The sequence below is a fragment of the Notothenia rossii genome (genome assembly GCF_949606895.1).
Source record: "Notothenia rossii genome assembly, chromosome: 2".
NCBI classification, from domain to species: domain Eukaryota; kingdom Metazoa; phylum Chordata; class Actinopteri; order Perciformes; family Nototheniidae; genus Notothenia; species Notothenia rossii.
The window spans coordinates 74,681,025-74,700,984 of record NC_136904.1 but is presented as its reverse complement, the minus strand read 5'-3'; the positions used below and the strand labels follow the sequence as shown (position 1 = coordinate 74,700,984).

The 19,960-nt window shown below is 39.6% G+C and overlaps 1 protein-coding gene across 5 annotated transcripts in view; it reads left to right on the top strand.

Moving 5' to 3' along the window:
- Positions 1–1,125: 1,125 nt before the first annotated feature.
- Positions 1,126–19,960, top strand: part of lims2 (LIM and senescent cell antigen-like domains 2) — a 30,551-nt gene continuing 11,716 nt past the window's right edge. Inside the window, exons 1-2 of one of the 5 annotated variants that reach the window (XM_079666407.1) lie at positions 4,610–4,658; positions 9,742–10,095. In XM_079666407.1, the coding sequence (XP_079522533.1) occupies positions 9,995–10,095 (101 nt within the window). In that variant the 5' untranslated portion in view covers positions 4,610–4,658; positions 9,742–9,994. Of the gene's footprint in view, positions 1,282–4,517; positions 4,659–9,741; positions 10,096–17,746; positions 18,245–19,960 lie in introns of those variants that run through there. The other 4 variants (XM_079666408.1, XM_079666409.1, XM_079666405.1 and 1 more) reach the window with 4 other exon arrangements.

The window sequence follows — 19,960 nt, the reverse complement described above, 5'->3', positions numbered from 1 at the left end:
TTTTATAGTTTCCGGTGGTCAGAAAATGAAAAGTCAGACTTTCCATACATTCTGACCCGATGTATCATTTGTAAATAAAGAACACTACGTGGTAGGCTAAGGCAGCAACCTGCACCGATAACATTTAATATGTACACGTTCCATACGTTGTGCGGGCGGGTGTTGTCGTTTTCTGGCTGAAAACTGAATTAGTATTTCTCCAGCTGTGGAAGCTCGCTCGCAGACTGAATGACAAGCTGCCACAGAAAAACAGTTAACAAGTGCGGTGTCCTTCAAAAATAAAAGCACGGATGTTTGCAATTGATGAGTGTGTGTTTGTCTCCTTGGGTTACAGGACAGGCTACAAGTCCATAGTAGATTGTGAACCTGCTGCTCCCTGAATATCTATTATTTCCCCCCGCCATTTTAGTCCTTAGACATTATCACATCCTCAAAACATTATCAGGGACTTGCCTATGTCCTACTGTGACAAGCCTATTTGTAGAAGCTTTCATATAGTTAAAAAGAGAGTAGCAAAATTGGCTTTTGTATGAACCTCAGAATCAGAAACATGTTTATTGCCAAGTAGGTTTACGCATACGAGGAATTTGCCTTGGCGTATGTGGTGCATATAAACACTGTCAAAGAAGATACATTGTAAGAAAAGGACCAAACATTAAAAACAATTAAGCAAAAACTATTTTAACATAAAAAAATAGAGCAATCAGATAAAGCTGATTTTGTGAACATGTGCTCATGTCACAGATAGCTGAACAGATATGAAACCAAAACCAGCATTATTACGTGTCATTATCCAACCACATTTTTAATTTATTCAAAACATTATTTTCATATTTTATATTCGTCATACTTATTTATTATTTGTTTTTATTGTAAACATGCTGTATGGAGTAGTTTGTAATCACTGATTTAAAAAACGTCTTAATGAAACTTATAGTATAATACTTATAATGTGTCATGTGTTGGTATTTTATTTTAATTTAGTTCGTTGTTTATTTTTTCAAAAAATATAAAGCTGTACTCAGTTGAAAGACATTTTCATGAATGATAAGAATGGTTTTACTTTGAAAGTCAGAACCAGAAGTGCAGTATTCCGTTAAATCTGACTTTACGGTTTGTGAACAGAGGCGAGGCCCGTCTTCGCCATTCTGCTCTCTGAGAGGAAACCAATACTACATCCCAGACTTCAAACATCTGTACATCTGCAACTGGAGGCGGAAAACCCCAGCCTGGACCGGGAGAGAGCGGAGTCATGCTCGGCATCACTGAAATGACGAACGGGTAAGTGAGACGTTTTACAAGTGTTTCCCTAAAAGAGACTTTTGCCCGAAAACTTGGGAAGTTGACAGTTTCTCGATGGATGAAAAAAGACGCAGCCCCGGTTTGTTCTATTCTGTCATGGCTCAGGAAAACTGTTGGATAAAACATTTTAGAAAAACTGTCTTTTATCCCGGAAAGTTGTTGTTACATTAGCTACACACTAACTCTTTGGAGCTAGCTAATGTAGCTTAGTTACTTATAATGTTGTAAAGCTACAATCTCAGCCTCAGTTAAAGTGCTCGCTAGCGCCCTCTACCGTCTTCACGATGAAAGCTTTTAGTTGGGAAAAACTGTATTTTAAGTGATCAAAATGTTCTATAAATGATATATCCGTGGTGTGTATCAGATTTATACAGAAGTGAAAAGTATCTAATGGTCTCGTGGACCTATTAGCCATTTAAAATGACAGATGTGATATTGAGGTTGGTTTGAAGAGCATCTTTCTGTTGAGAAAGTCACCTGTATCCCATTGGGCTGTTTTGATATTTTCATCATGCTATGAAACATATTTCCAAAAATACAGCAATCATGTTCTACAAGTAGGATGCCACAGAAGCAACAGGGATTACATTTCTATATTACTGTGATGATTTAACAAATCACATAATTATTGTAAAACAATTGTTATCTCGATGATCAGAATGAATTCCCTTCCTTACCTTACATTAAGTAAATTACTTTTACATTGTCTGTTGGTACTGGTGTTTTTATTTCAGATTGTTAACAAATGCACATGTATTTCAATATTATATCTCGCTATTGTATTACAGTTATCAGATTTCTGTGTTAGAAACAAATCTCCTTATTTTTTGAGTTTCTTTTTTCCAATTTCCATGCTTCTGCGCACCAAAATAAATCCTAGCTTTAGCAGGTTTTCCATTAGCCACACGTCTAGCTTAAAACAAATAATCACAGCGACAGTTTGGGAGAATCTCCAATTGCATATTATATAAGCAAAGTTGTAATAATGAAATACCTAAACCGCTCTCACACTTTAGACAGGAGTGATACACTCACAACAATGCAGCCAAAATACAAATGTAAAGGAAGAAGGAGGAAGATCCTCTATTTTCTACAAATCATTCTACTCCCTGCACAGGAATGTCCACAGAACCTCACTGGACACTAGTTATTGCTTTCTGAACCCCTCCTGACCATCTGTTCCCGGGGGACTGCTTTAAAGAGCCGTATTATTTTCCACCAGTGTGAATGCTACTGTGTGCACCGCTGAGTTAATTATGGCCCGGGATGAATCTGGCTTTTATAAAGCTCTCTGGACACTAAAAGCTGTCAGAGGGCAAGTCTTTGAAAGGCCTGAGGATTGCTGCTGCTGCTGCTGCATTCCCAACGTATTACATTTTCATCTGATTCTAAACGGTGTTGATACAACCAGAGCTTAGAAGAATGTCCCGGGCTCCTCCAGTGTGGACTTGTCCTTGTTTGGAAGAGCGGTGCACTTGTGTGATTTAGGATTTGGACTGTGTGTGTGTACGCAATGCGGTGTGTGAAGAAGTGTTTATTGCAACCTACACTGTAGCTCATTTCTACTACACGGAATAACTGACTCTGCTCTGGATGCATATTTAAGGCCTACCACTTCATTACTAGCTAGACTTACTATGATATTCTAAAGGGTTCTTTGCTATATGAAACAATCAGAAACTGTTGTAATTGAGATATTTATCATAGCAAAGTTTGCTATGATAACAGCCTGGCTGAGGCAGAAGGAAGAGTGGAACAAGAGGCAATGGTTGCAGCAGTTCCTCCTGCATGGTGTGTGTGTGTGTGTGTGTGTGTGTGTGTGTGTGTGTGTGTGTGTGTGTGTGTGTGTGTGTGTGTGTGTGTGTGTGTGTGTGTGTGTGTGTGTGTGTGTGTGTGTGTGTGTGTGTGTGTGTGTGTGTGTGTGTGTGTGTGTGTGTGTGTGTGTGTGTGTGTGTGTGTGTGTGTGTGTGTGTGTGTGTGTGTGTGTGTGTGTGTGTGTGTGTGTGTGTGTGTGTGTGTGTGTGTGTGTGTGTGTGTGTAAAGGGAACTTCAAATTGTTATGTCATGCTATTTCTATTCCTACTTCTAAACATTTCAGCTATACTCCCGGATAAATCACTGGAAACAATGAGTTGCTTGTGTTAAGGCAGCATGTAATTCAGCGATCTGCACAAGTCATCCTTCTAGTTAACAGTGACAAGTTCTAAAAACATGTTAGTATACCAGAATATTTGGGAAAACACAGAATCTTTTTTATATACTGACACTAGGACATTTCAAAGATGTCATATTGGACTTTAAGAATCTGCAATGGATTTTTTTTTAAACCTTTTTTGTGATATTTTATAATTCAAACAGTTAATCTAAATCAAAAGATGAATTGGCAGATGAGTCAACATATGTATTTGCATATTTGCAGTCTGACTATATTTCTATTCAAATGTAGTTACTAGTTTTGTTTTGTTTAATATCCTTATTCTGTAATCTACAGTATGTTCCTGCTGATACATTGTACATTTAAGTGTAAACGTGTGGCATTTAGTTTAGGGGTTTTAAACGTTTTCTTTATTCCTATTTACCTATTTTTTTAGTTTGACAGCCAACACCAACAAAGTTCCTCTAACTCGATTACTTTATTATGTTGTTGTCATGTTAACAGCCCAAAATAGTTGCGAAACAGTCAGTGAAGACAGAGCTTGGTTTCATATTTCAAGGCACACCCATGATTATAATGGATCATCCTCACTCCCAGTGGGTATACTGTGCCAGTGGCAGTCAGTGTGTGTGGTAACGTGGTTTAACCTCTCACCATTGAAGCTGGAGAGATAACATGGCAGGTCTATGAGAACTACCGGATCCTTTTTTCATCTCCCTGAATCTCCCCCCTCCTCACACCCCTCCACCACCCTGCAACACGACACACACACAGGGCTACAAGTATGTATGCTGGCTTTACGTCCACCCATCTCCCACACACACATACTGGCACATGGACACAAGTAGGGACACACATTCACACCCTCTCACCCGCACGCACACACACACACACACACACACACACACACACACACACACACACACACACACACACACACACACACACACACACACACACACACACACACACACACACACACACACACACACACACACACACACACACACACACACACACACACACACACACACACACACACACACACACACACACACACACACACACACACACCACAGCAAACAGGAAGTGATGTGGTCTTGCAGACTAAGATAACGGCATTAAGAGTGTTGGCAGTGACAGCAAAGTGACTTCAGCTACAACGACACATATCCTCACTACGGTTGGTCACAAAGCGCTGGTAAGAAGATGTTATGTTAACGTTTAAACTATTTGTAATTGAAGCAGCAAATGAGGCTCCATTGCTTTCTTCAGGCTATGTTTTGGTATTATACTGTTTAAGGAGCTGCATGCTCACCTCGGTCTGTGAACCCTTTGAATATTGCATTGTGTATTTTGACTTTGAGAAGATTCCTAATAATACTAACACAACAGTGATTTGTGCTAGATATGTTGCTCTTTTTCTTCGTATACTTCTATAGGAATATCCGTAACATTTACACTTTTCTATACTCTTTAACAGGCAGACCTTGTCATTGTGATACAAACAACCGTTTTCAGCACTGCATGAACAAAAGTTGAAATGTAGATATATGAACTTACTGGTTGATGTTTGGTCGATCTAACGCTTTATGCATTCCCCTTCTTTAGTGAATGTATTAATTCATCAATACAGCACACATTTACAACAAAAAATAAACAAAAATGTATAGAAGATAAGATTGATAAATTTTGACAACAAACCATTTTGACTAATGCAATGAACTACGAGATGCTGAGAGGTTGTAAGACTTTTAAACAGAGAACCACTATAATACATTGTAAATGAATGTGCCGAAGCATTTGTAATTTGTTTGCGAGATTGAGAATTGCTTTTACGATCTTCACATGTGGCTAGATTATCTGGGTTAAACAAGTAGTTCTGAGAATTTCCACTCTGATCTGAGAATTGTACCAACATGCCTGAAAGCTGATAGATTAGCTGTTGTACCGGTGGTGTCCACACGGTGGCAGTGCACTCATGTGGCAGAGGGTTCATGTTCAGGGGAATCTTCTAGAAAATGTCTGCTCTGTTTTGTGTGATGAGTCAGAGTTTGCAACAGAAGAAATTATTACTAAGAAGTAAAAACGATAAGAACTCCATCCAAGGGTACTGTTAGGTTTAAGGTCTCAGAGGGTTCATGTTAGAACGGGCCGTTCAGGTGTTCAGAGCAGAGCTCCCTGTCGGAGCGGCAGAGCGTGATGTGAACTGAAAAGTTTTTCTGTGGCAATATTATTTAAGGAATCGTTGAGCTAGCTAGCTAGCATACATTGTATACAAGCGTATGGCTGACCTGTGCTGCAAGCTGTATGTTTTTAGTAGTTATGTTTTTAAACTGTGTTTTGCTTTTAACTATGTTTGTAAAAATTGTTTTTAACCTTGTTGTACGGCGACCTTGAGTGCCTTGAAAGGCGCCTTATAAAATAAATGCATTATTATTATTATTATTATTATTATTATTGTCACTATCTGCTAACGTTAGCTTTAGCCTTCTATTTCTAATAGTTTTTTTCATAGGCTATAAACAGAGGTGGTATAAGTAGAGATATATATATATATATATATATATATATATATATATATATATATATATATATATATATTGTACTTGAGTAAAAGTAGAAGCACTCAGATCTTGTACTAGAGTAAAAGTACTCAGGTCTTCTACTAGAGTAAAAGTAGAAGCACTCAGATCTTATACTAGAGTAAAAGTACTCAGATCTTGTACTAGAGTAAAAGTACTCAGGTCTTGTACTAGAGTAAAAGTAGAAGTACTCAGATATTGTACTTGAATAAAAGTAGAAGTACTCAGGTCTTGTACTTGAGTAAAAGTAGAAGTACTCAGGTCTTGTACTTGAGTAAAAGTAGAAGCACTCAGGTCTTGTATTTGAGTAAAAGTAGAAGCACACAGATCTTGTACTAGAGTAAAAGTAGAAGTACTCAGATCTTGTACTTGAGTAAAAGTAGAAGCACTCAGGTCTTCTACTTGAGTAAAAGTAGAAGCACACAGATCTTGTACTAGATTAAAAGTAGAAGTACTCAGGTCTTGTACTTGAATAAAAGTAGAAGTACTCAGATCTTGTACTTGAGTAATAGTAGAAGTACTCAGATCTTGTACTTGAGTAATAGTAATAGTCCCAGAGTGTAGGAATACTCTGTTACAGTAAAAGTCCTGCATTCAAAATGTTCCTCAAGTGAAAGTAGAAAAGTATTCTCATCAAAATATAGTGAAAGTAGCGACAGTAAAAGTAGTCATTGTGCAGATTGGTCCATTTCAGAATAATATATATGATATGTTTTATAATGATTGATCATGAAAGTGTTCTCAAAGCTGGTAAAGGTGCAGCTAGTTTGAATGACTTTGTATACTGCAGGGTAGCTTGTGGATTTACTCCAGGTGGAACTAAAGTCTGATTTAACACTTGATTATATTTCACATCATTCATCCACATCTGTAAAGTAACTAAAGGTATTAAATACATGTAGGGGAGTAGAAGTACACCATGTACCTCTGAACTGTAGTGGAGTAGAAGAACAAAGTAGCAAAACATTGAAATACTTAAATAAAGTACAAGTATCTCAAAATTGTGCCCAAGTATAGTACTTGTTGAGTTTATGAACTTAGTTACTTTACACCATGTGGCTATAAAGATAGAAAGACTAAGCCTTGCACAGAGGCATGAAAATACATTTTGAAAATGCTCAACAGTGCTGCCAAAATTATAAACTGACTGCTCCACAATTTGAAATAAATGCTTTTATATATTTCTATTAGATGTGACTCTTTGGCGTTTCTGTTATTATTAACACTGCTGCTTTAGTTGTTCTGACTGCTGAAATCCTCTGTTATTCCTCATTTTAAAGCCAATATTCCGTGGGGTGGGGGAGCCGGGGGCTCGGATCCTTGTCACCTTTTTTATACCTGATGAGTTTGCATCCCTGTTTATTAATACCCACAGGTACATTTAATTAGCTCTGACACACACACAGGCCTGAGATACCTTTGTGCACAAACAGCACTTATACACGTTAATGGGGAGGTGTCCTATAAAGGGGGTTACCATCATTAGGCAGCCTAAAACACTTACATAAACACTGTGTGTGTGTTCCAGTGCACAAAGCATACTGCGTGTCACTTTTAATAACCATAAGACATACCAGCGTAGAATTATGTGGTTATGAAAATTACCTTTTTTTAAATTTAATTGTAAGGGGAATCCACATTCCAACTGTAGTGAATAGTTAGTGAGGTGATCTCAGATAGAGCCTAAAGCGATGATTCATCATGAACGTTCTTGCATACTCAGACATGTCGGTCCCGCTACGGTGAGGCTGATTCTGAATCTCAAAGATCACATTCTGCGCTGCCACTTTCTGTGTTTTCATGTGGAATGCTGAACAGGTCAAGGCAAGCGAATGGAGGTGAACTGTTCATAGGGCATGTACCTGTCTGTATGATAGGGAGAGACATGTGTCAACCTTTAGTACCCCCACAGCCATTTAACAACATCACACTTTCACTCCTTTGCCATCTATAATGACAGGTACTGACTAAATGATAATGTGCATTTCAGATAGACTTGTCTCATCACACTGCATGTTTTCTCAGAGCTGCAGTCAGTGCTCTGTTTGCATCTGTTTCTCTTTAACTGCTTGTTGACTCTGCTAGTTTGGTTCTTCTGACCAATCCCGTCGCTGCTTCTGATGACATCACAGCTTCTCGCTTGTAATTAACATGCCTCAGAGGAAAATATGCATCTGCAGTGTTTTGTATCTGTTTGGGAGGATCTCTTGTTCCCACATAACATTTTGATGAATTATTCATAGATTGACATTTTCCCCTTTTTTCAATCGTTTGTTGTTTCTGTGGGGATGGAGGATTGAAGAGCGGTGTATGATTGAAAATATGACTCCATAATAAGGGGGCATTGTTCAGCAGAGTGCAGCTTTATTCGACCCATATGTTCCCAGCCTTCTAAACAAGCTGCTGCTCTGACTGAAATGCTGACTGCAGGGTTTGCTTTTAGCTTACTATTCCTCCTTGCTGTGAACAACATAACATTATTACGCCTGGCCTGGTTTACATGAGGCTGCTTTCAGGTCAGATCATAATTTCTATAAAAACATTGGTACGTTAAAGGTATAATTATAGCATTTAAAAAAAAATTCAAACTCCTATTATTAAATATAAATAATGCTACTTTTGATTATATTCTATTATTAGGTATTAAGGAAACCAAATAGGCAAACAATATTAAATAGATACAATTAGAGACTATTTTCTCATGATCTGTTGTACATTTTATTTCCTGTGAATTTAACTGCCTAAAATGTACTATTATCTTGTACATATTAACTGTTTCTGTTATGATTGAACATACAGATTTGTATTTAGCTATAGGAAATGACCAAGCATTAGGCATCCCTAAAAACATGTAATAATTATAAGGAAAACACTGTCAATCAATCAATCAATGTTTATTTATATAGCCCAATATCACAAATGTTACATTTGTCTCAGTGGACTTCACAGTTTGTACAGAATATCAGTATGACAATACGACACCCTCTGTCCTTAGACCCTCACATCGTACAAGGAAAAACTTCCAGAGAAAACCCACAGTTTAAAGGGAAAAATGGGAGAAACCTCAGGGAGAGCAACAGAGGAGGGATCCCTCTCCCAGGACGGACAGACGTACAATAGATGCCGTGTATAAATTGAAAAGATAATACATTTGCAACATAGGTAGTCCAAATGTTTGGAAATGCATGTGTGTATAACACTGGTGTAATTGTTGTTAAGTATTGGTTTAAGCCTCACACTTCCAGTTTAGGTAGGGCTCAATAAGATAAGATAGGGTGGAACTGTATTTATCCCCGTGGGGAAATTCAGGCATTTAATATCAGCAACGGGGTCAGAGTGAAAAACAGGATTCACACAAGGTCAAAAATAAAAATAGAATACAAATAAAGATAATAATACAAACATTTAAAATAAAGTGATATAGTAACTGTTGAAACAAGATATCACAGTAAAATGTTGATCATTTGAATGGACATATATACATATTTGGATTGTTAAATAATTCTTTTTTGTTATAGTCTGTCTCTATTTCACATAACTAGCAAATACAGCTTTCCATTAGTGTGGGAAATGGCCTTTATTCTGCTTGCATTGCCTCTTGTGAGCCAGGGAGAGTGGGAGGTCAATGGAGTCGTGGGGGTGAAGGCCAGAGAGGGCAACGCTTTTCTCCGTATATGACTCTTTCTCCTTTTCTCCGAGGCATTCCCCCTCTACCTGCTGCAGGAGGAGGAGCTACACTTATCTGATAGGTGTGCAGGCTGTGAAACCACGCCTCTGAATATGTCCTTCACCAACGGTGTGTGAGCCCTGGAGGTGTGTTTGAGAGAGGAAACGAGCACAGCACAAGACTTCATCTTTCTATTTGACACACACACTTTCTCTGGAGTATTACAGTGCTTTCAGTACACGAGGAGTAGGAAGGAAGCAAGGGAGGGAGCGAGGCGAAGGGGAGATGAACTCTTTGAGGCTTAAAGAGTTGTCAAACTCAGACTTGTACAGGCGGAGACAGGAGAGACCAGACAGCTATGGAAGTCTGGCAGGGGAGAGCCTCAGGTGAGTCTGGGAAGCTTTTCATCTTCTGTCAGATGATTGATAAGAACCTGTTTGACAAATGTTGATTCAACGGCACCATTTATTGTATCGCCCCTCCACCTGTTTGTGAGTCCTTCCTAACTTTTACTCCACAGTGTACTCCTCATACCTAAAGGTGTTCTGTGATGTGCAAGACATACTAGTATCGCAACAAATCAGCTCCGATAAATCGTTTTTTAATGGCTCCATATCTATGTTAAAAAATTAACAACAACCATACAGAGCTTGTAAACGTTGCCATTATTGTTTACGTGTGTCACGGTGACCAGCATCCCCATTGGCTCTCTAGGAATCTGTGGATATTTTGTTTTGGATTCTTTTCCACTGTGTACAAATGCTTCTGCTTTCAAATCTGTCACTTTGTCCACAGCTTACCTTCCTCTCATTGCAATGTTACTTTGCTGTGTCACCCTTGTTGACCAGTAGTGTGTGGCGGTGTCGGGTCAGCTGACACATCTCTCTACTTATTTTTGCTACCATATCTTTTGACTTTAATATAATTTTCCATTTAGGTCTTGTGAAGTATTTTTGGTGAGCCATATCTTGTTCTAAGAATGTTGACTTTAAACATTTGGGTTAGTTGTGTTATTTTAGCTGGAGCTGATCGACACTGTCTTGCATCATGTGATGAGGGTTTGGTTGTGTTGCTACAGAAACATGTTCCTTACCAAAGAACTTCTGAAGAAAACTCCTCCTCTGTGTGTCGTGTATTGACAAAGATAGATACGGAGAGGTGTGAAGTATTTGATCAGTAAATACTGCAGCTGATGGCTGAATTCCTCCAAGTTGTGTGACCAGAAGCGATGTACAATGTGCAGTCTTTTGCAACGCTCCTTTCACAACACAAGAACATCAGTTTTGGATGGCCTTTTTAATGTCTTTCACAATTACCTCTCTGGCTCTCTCATTGACAGTCTGTTTTTGTGTGTGTGTGTGTGTGTGTGTGTGTGTGTGTGTGTGTGTGTGTGTGTGTGTGTGTGTGTGTGTGTGTGTGTGTGTGTGTGTGTGTGTGTGTGTGTGTGTGTGTGTGTGTGTGTGTGTGTGTGTGTGTGTGTGTGTGTGTGTGTGTGTGTGTGTGTGTGTGTGTGTGTGTGTGTGTGTGTGTGTGTGTGTGTGTGTGTGTGTGTGTGTGTGTGTGTGTGTGTGTGTGTGTGTGTGTGTGTGTGTGTGTGTGTGTGTCCGGTGTCTGTCAGCAGTGTTACAGAAAAACAACTGGCCTGATTTGTATTAAACTTGGTGGAGGCGTGTAGCCTGGGCCATGGAAGAACCCATTTTGGAGCAGATTCACGGGATGGATACACAAACTGTTTCACTTTTGCTAATGTGATAATGTCATACATGCTAATGTATGAATAAGGCTTTCTGTCCAACACCTTGATAGCTCTCTTGTACAGCTGTGTGTGTGTGTGTGTGTGTGTGTGTGTGTGTGTGTGTGTGTGTGTGTGTGTGTGTGTGTGTGTGTGTGTGTGTGTGTGTGTGTGTGTGTGTGTGTGTGTGTGTGTGTGTGTGTGTGTGTGTGTGTGTGTGTGTGTGTGTGTGTGTGTGTGTGTGTGTGTGTGTGTGTGTGTGTGTGTGTGTGTGTGTGTGTGTGTGTGTGTGTGTGTGTGTGTGTGTGTGTGTGTGTGTGTGTGCGTGTTTAAAGGAATGCAGTAATGTGAGGAATGTGGACAGAAAGAAGGCGCTCTCTCTAGATGTGTCTTCGGTCAAATACTCAAGAGCTTCATGTCTTGCTTTGTAGCCTAATTCCTTCTGACATGCAAAAGATAGATAAATAGATTGGTTCTGAATTTTTCTTATGCAAAGTTGTTCCTAAGCGATATTTGCACTTTGATTCATTTATTGAGGCATAACGTTTTGAGAGGAAATGCTATCTAAGGAGGTATAGGGTCACTGAGTTTAGCAAGCAAAGCCTCAGCCTCAGAGAGTTTTCTGGAATTTCTGCTTGTTTGCTTCAAACCAAGCATTCAATTTATTTCTAAAGGAGGTTACATCAATAAATGACAGGACTACGATCAACCACAATTGTAGCAGAAACAATGAGAGGGAAAAACAAGAGGGTCAGAATCAAAGAAACTTTTCAGTGAGGAAGAAAATATACTTTTATAACTTTTGACAAAGAAAAACTGGCCTATAGCAAAAATAACAATCCCATTCTGTGTGGATTTTAACAAATATGTAGTTATGATAATGACAGCCAAAACCATATTGGCACACAACCAAGTCCACAAAGCATCTTATTTCCATACTTACAAGCACCGTTGCCAATAAATGGCAAGACTGTATCGAAATGGGAAAGCAGACATAATCATGTCCAACATGTCTTTCAAATGTGCCAAAATAACTTACTTAATGAGCAACATTGTATCTTTAATCAGACTGTAATTGAGCCAGATAGCTCCTTTAATACTAATTGCTTCTGAGACAGTAATAATAATAATAATAATAATACATTTAATTTCTAAGCTTTTTTTCAGGTGCTCAAAGACACTTTATAGTGGTATTAAAAAGGAAATCAAATCAAATATAAAAAATGGAATTAAAATATTAAAACAACACACTAACACAACATTATTCACACATTAAAAGCCGGTCTGAAGAGGTGTTTTGGTCAGTGGGGAGGTCAGTACAGTCTCTGATGTTTTGTGGGAGTGAGTTCCAGAGTTACATTAGTGCTGAAAGATATGATAGCTCTGTGTGTGTTCCTGGCCTCTCCTGCACAGTGAAGTGTTTTCTGACCCTTGTGCGGGTCACATGGGCGTGGGGAATAAAGGAAATGTTAGTCATGAATTATGTTTGCACACTTAGTAAATGTATGTGTGTCACTGAGTCTTACGTGTGTGTGTGCATGTTTGTATGTGTGTACTCTAGTGTGTGTACTCTCATGCCTTACCAAAGGAAAAATGATTTTGCCCAAGCAGCCCTCATATGAGTGTCGCCATGGTTTCTGTTGACACAGTGTGTGAGCAGGGTGTGTTTGACTTGTTCCTTTGGCCTGAATCTGGTCGTCTCGCTCCGGATGAGAGTCACGGTTGTTGCATGGGTCTGGAAAATGTAAAAGATACAGATTTATTAAGCCAACCTCATTTCAAACAGACATGTTCTGTATTGCACATTTATTTTTATCTACAGGATTTTGTGTTTTTTGCCCATAACAATACAGGAAACATTTTGAATTGACTCAGTTATTTGAAATGTCACTGAGTTATGGGCTGACATGACCCAACCTCTTATGATACATTTTAGTTTTTTGTGGCGTACTTATTAAGAAATGTGGTATCATGTATATTTTGTGGCTTTATCTGTCCTAAAAATTAATATGAAGAAATAAATCATTTTTGGCTCAAGAAAGAAACTTAAGCCTTAAACCATGAGGGATTAAATGACAAGTGTATCTGACAAATCCAAATTGACCACCAACTAAAGACAAATACTTCCAGGATCAACTCGTGAATGGAGGTAAACCCTCGGCACATACGCACTGTTATTGTGCCAAGCAGATCAAGCAGTGATATTTTCTACAAGGCTTGCATTGGAAACACACCCTTGTCTTATCATTACATTTTCTTTAGTTTTTAGTTGCTTGGTTTCATTTAATCATTTATTTGAACAGGGACAATGCACATTAATGAACACTTTCGACAAATAATGCTTCAAGTGTAAATATGCCAGATTTGAGCTTTGAGCTAATTTCCATCCGTAGTCCCTGACATACAACATATAAGAATGACATTTGAAAACATAGCAAAAAATACATGACATGCAAAAAGAGCAAGAGCAGCATACACAAGTATTTACCGCATGGCAGTACACTATAGCAGCAACGACACATAAAGTGCAAGAGAAGATACCCCTGTGTTAAAGTGCGTTTAGCGGCGATTACATGTCTGGTTGTTTCTCAACCATTCTTTGAGTTGACCTTTAAAACTATTGAGGGTGGGACAATCCCGTATCTCAGTTGGGAGGCTATTCCAAAATGAGCTGCCTTTAATGGAGAGGACATTTTGTCCAAAAGTGGTCCGTCTACGGTGGACCTCACAGTCTACTCTGGTTTCTGACCTAGTGCAGCGTCCTGTGTGTTTTTTGTGGATGAATTCCCCTAAGTAAACAGTCCATGTAAACATTTATTAAAAAACACATACTTTTAAAAGACTTAAAATTGTCAAAACTCAAGAAATTGTGTTCATCAAGGATGGTACAGTGGTGGTATGAATAAGGCTTTCTGTCCAACACCTTGATAGCTCTCTTGTACAGCTGTTCTATGGGTTTCAGGTTTGTGGCACAAGCAACCGACCAGTTTGTCAAACAGTATTCAATGTGGGATAGAATCATACAGTGGAGGGGGTATGACTTTGCAGCATTGACAGTTAAGAAAGGTCTAATCTGTTTAAAATGTTGCAAGGTTTGGTGTGTGTGTGTGTGTGTGTGTGTGTGTGTGTGTGTGTGTGTGTGTGTGTGTGTGTGTGTGTGTGTGTGTGTGTGTGTGTGTGTGTGTGTGTGTGTGTGTGTGTGTGTGTGTGTGTGTGTGTGTGTGTGTGTGTGTGTGTGTGTGTGTGTGTGTGTGTGTGTGTGTGTGTGTGTGTGTGTGTGTGTGTGTGTGTGTGTGTGTGTGTGTGTGTGTGTGTGTGTGTGTGTGTCTGGTGTCTGTCAGCAGTGTTACAGAAAAACAACTGGCCTGATTTGTATTAAACTTGGTGGAGGCGTGTAGCCTGGGCCATGGAAGAACCCATTTTGGAGCAGATTCACGGGATGGATACACAAACTGTTTCACTTTTGCTAATGTGGTGTCGTAATAAAGGGAAAAAGTGGTTCCTTACTGGGAGGTTTGCGTGAACACCCCACCAAATAGGAACTTGAACTCGGGAACAGCTATCAGCATATTGTTTAAACACTCTGAGCAATAAAATACAACACATCCTAAAGTTCACAAACGGCTAAAGTCAGAAAAACTGACCATCCAATATGTGAATGCACCATTGTCCTTGGCATTGAAATGTATTTAAAGTTTTAGTTTTTAAGACTCCAACATTCTATGTCTTTCTGTTTAGCCTACTTATTCCCATTTATGTTATTAGTTTTTCAAGAATACTTTTGTTTGGTTTTGTTATTGGGCCAAATATGTCTGACTTTAGGAGCCATGCACAAATCCCCCCTTACATTTCCTAAGTCATTTTCCAAGTGACCTGCCTGAAACCTCCTCAGTGACCTTTTATGACCCCATAAGGAAGTCTCAAAATCCTATCCTGCAGGGGGGGGGGAGGGGGCACACCAGAGACACCTTGTCTGCTGCTGACAGTTGCTGTAGCCATTTTAAAGATCAGGTTGACACTCATATCATTACTCTTTGCTTGCGGAATTTTTTTGTCTAATCACTTGTTAATAGCTAAGGTTTAAAGTATTAAAAACAGTGTGGCGCTCTATTTGTTCTCAAATGTATGTATTTAAAACCTAATAATGTTTAACTGAAGTTCATTAGAACAGTTTAAATGTGAATATTTGGTATTATGGACACCAGTGGGCTGAGTTCCCAATCTCTGGTTTTTGGGTGGAACCATCTGGCAAGGTCTGTAATCTGTTGAAAAGATTACGTGTGTTTCCTGTTGAGCCCCCACCCTCTGTCCATTGTACCCCAGTCACTCAACAGTGGTTCCAAGTGGAGGAGATCCTCAACCGAGCCCGGGCTGAGAGCACAAGACTTCTCTGCAGTCATTGTTATGTTTTGGGAAAGGCTCCTGAAGGTGAAGATGTTGCCTGGTGACATGGTTCATTATAACTTTTTGACATTATAACATTTTCTTGATAGAGACTAAATACATAAAATAGTGTTAAAAAGGGAGGTGTTTTTCAGTGGCACGACCCTTTCATACTATTGACACACTATACTAATTATTACACAACAATACACCACTGCTTGTGTTAAGAGTCGCCTAGAAAGAATACACGCACTTAGAAAATATGATGCATTTCAGGGGCCAATCGCCCCCAAATGAAAAAACATGAATACAAAATAATAATGTGAATGGATGCTTTGGATGTAATATCCAGTTGTGTAGCTCTTTTAGAGGACATAGAGTTGGCCCCTACTATGTATACAAACTCTCACACACACACATGCACAGAAAACAGCAGCTGCCAGCACCTAGTTTGGAGTTGAGGCTCCACTAGGTGTCTATTTGTAGAATTATGGAGTAATGCAGAAGACTGTAAAATAATAGAGGCACGCAGGGGTTGGACACACACTGACACAAACACACAGGCACATTGTTTTGACTTGTTAAAGACCGATGTGTTCATTGCACATCCCGTAGCTTTGCAGGATTAACCCAGCAGCTGCTTTCCATTGGAGCATGTCAAACATGTGTGTCTCTCTGCAGTGTATTTCCAGATCTTGCTTTGTGTTTTTTTGATGGTTTTGGGAAGTGGTCAATGATTTGAGATGCCAGCAGAGTTTAACCACATAAAGAGCTACCATTTACCCAGAGGAGACCCAGATCTGTGGGTTTAAGGGAATGTCTTTTGACCAACATGGGATTTCAGAGGACGATTAACATATTTTATAATTGTAGATCTAGACCGCTTTAGATAGTTGTTCCAAACGGATATTCAAGTTGCTCCCATTTGGAGAAGACACATACCATATTTACATCATGCTTTACATTAAGCAGCCAATAAACAAACACAACATGGTTTACAAGTACTGTAGGTGGGTTACAATACATTTGGAACGAACACAACCAACAAAGGAAACTCAAATCAGTTCAGGTACCAAACATTACAGCATTGATTAGTCACTGTATAAACGTGTAATTAAACAAATGACATTGCATTATACCTAATCATCTCTGATAAGACAATATCTCCAGTGTGTTTTTGCAATGACTCAAGTAAAAAGAAATATTGTAACTGTTCTGCTTCTATCTTAATGATTGACTTTATCTTCTCTGCCTTTTGTGTGACATTCCCAATTTGCGCAATACTTGGAGTTGGAGCCACCTTGTTATATTTACCAGAAAGCTGAGAGTTCCAGCTGTTTAACACCACACACACACACACACACACACACACACACACACACACACACACACACACACACACACACACACACACACACACACACACACACACACACACACACACACACACACACACACACACACACACACACACACACACACACACACACACACACACACACACACACACACACACACACACACACACAGAGATATTAGCCACAGGCGAGTTACCAGGGATGCAAAACATTCAAATAAAAATACTGCTAAGGCGTGTGTGTGTGTGTGTGTGTGTGTGTGTGTGTGTGTGTGTGTGTGTGTGTGTGTGTGTGTGTGTGTGTGTGTGTGTGTGTGTGTGTGTGTGTGTGTGTGTGTGTGTGTGTGTGTGTGTGTGTGTGTGTGTGTGTGTGTGTGTGTGTGTGTGTGTGTGTGTGTGTGTGTGTGTGTGTGTGTGTGTGTGTGTGTGTGTGTGTGTGTGTGTGTGTGTGTGTGTGTGTGTGTGTGTCACAGTGACCTCGTCCATGACAGGCGTCAGGGTGGGCTCTTCAGTTTCAGGAGCCTGCCCCAGAATAGACAGTGAGTGGGACAGGAGGGGAAACTGAGTGCGAGAGAAAAATACTTGATGTGGGAATGAGAGAAAGAGGGTGTGTGTGTGTGTGTGTGAGGGAGAGAGAGAGGTTGAGAGAGAGAGGGAGAGTCCTCCCAGCGCAGTCTGATTAGTGTTTGGGTCTCCTTCTTGCTCTGTGGATTACAGCTCCCAACGCTTACTGGACTGCTATCTCCATTACTGGAAACTTTGACTAACCAAGCAGAGAGGATCTTCTATCGCCCGCAGTGACTGTGATACAGGTGTTAGGCATTTTATGCAGTGAATTTGGACTGTTGTAGACGAGTATGGAGATAAACGGTCGTGTCCTGCCTCCATCGATACCTGAGGATGGAGAAGCCCCAGACTCAGTTGCTCACAGGGAGATAAACGGTTTCCACCAGAGGCTTCCAGGGGACGACGGTGGAGAGGCGGAGGTCCCGGTGTCAAAGTCCCAGAGACGGAAAAGCGATGTCAAAGTCTATAAGGAATTTTGTGATTTTTATGCTCGCTTGTAAGTAAACTGTTTACAAGACAGGGATCAAAGCAATGCAGTTTGTTGTCGACCAAAATATAGGTTTTTACCAAATGATAACACTTGCAATTTGGTCCTTAAAACATAACTAGTGAAATCCTACTTGTGTGTTGTGAAAACATTTTCTTCAGCGCCCAGTAAAACAGGCAGTGGAGAAGAGTTGGTTTGGCTTTAACATAGTTTTATTTTTCAAGGACACACCTCCACTCTCGAATGTCATTATGTGTACTAACTGTAGTAGTGAGTATGACGGATCATAGGCTTGTGGTTTGATGCCCTGGCTTATGATGGCTATGATTGGTCCATTATTTATCTCATATTACCCTGACAGATATTTTTCATTTCGGTGACCGACCTAACTAACGAAAAAATGTATGAGGTAGTGAATGTGTGTGTTAAGGGATTCTGTCTGCTCGTACACTGATTGGTATCACTGTGTGAGATTACTGTAGGGTAACAGAATGTGAAGAATTCTGAGATTCTAGTAGCCAGGCTCACCAGCCAGTTTGATATTAAACCTTGGGGGCCATGTTTGTGCAGGAATAGCTGTGAGCGCCACAGGAGGGGAACACAGGATGGGATATTTTTGTGCGTAGCTGTTATGCAAAGTAGAGTATGTCAACTGGCATTCCAATTATGTGAGCATGACGGGCATGACGGCTAAATATACATACTTTATTTTGGACTAATGTAGCCCATCCTAGGCGGTAGGACAACATGCACATGGGTCACCTACAGGTTTGTGAAGTGTCCTTTTGAAGCTTGGAGATTTTATTTTGTTTAGACATACACAATCACATTTTGGAATGTTTCAGAGCTAAGATGGGACACGCGGATTAGATTGTACACTAAGAGTCTGTTAGTCAAAAATACATTGAAGCCCCCTATGTGTCCTATTTGAATTATTTTGTATACATTTTATTTTTACTGAACAAGTGAGGGTTTGACTACATTACATTCCAAAATGTCAAGATGACAAAAATGTAACTTCCTCTCCTAGTAGTAACGCATCAAAACACCAATCGCATCCTTTTACTAAAAAGGATTTGTCTTTGGCAGGAGTTTAGATTTTAAAACCTAATCCGTGTCTTTCAATATGATTTCATAAACAAACTGAAGATTTGGGCTTTACATTGAGTTAAAGAAAACACAAATGTACAATGACAATACAAGCAGGAAGAATTGAGACAGGAAAGACATCGACTAAACTTTGAATATTAGGACAGCTGTCAGCAATATATTGTTGCAAATAAAGATTGATTATGTATGGACTATATAGCCTCATAGTGTTTGCAGATGTGTACAGGTTCCTGAGAACAGAGGAGAAAGTTGCAGAGATGCAAAATAAGGGAACTGAAGACACATGGAGACCAGAGGAGGGAGGGTGGAGGCAACAGGAGGAATTCATCACAGGAGTGATAGTCTGCATCCTTTCCCGTAGCTGACAACCAGCCTTCATTTATAGTCAAAGAGCAGCTTGCTAGTGGCTTCCATGGTGGAAGGAGAGTCATATGGAGTGAGCTGCTCACAACCTACTTTTGTCTCTGGTAACAATATTGGTCTTTACCAAAACAGATGCTTTTGTTAAATCAATAAACTATTATTTTTAAAAAATGCGGTAGACATCACACAAACCCTGAACAACTAAAAGTGGGTTCATTTTTCACATTATGTAAATGTTCAATTTGATCCACC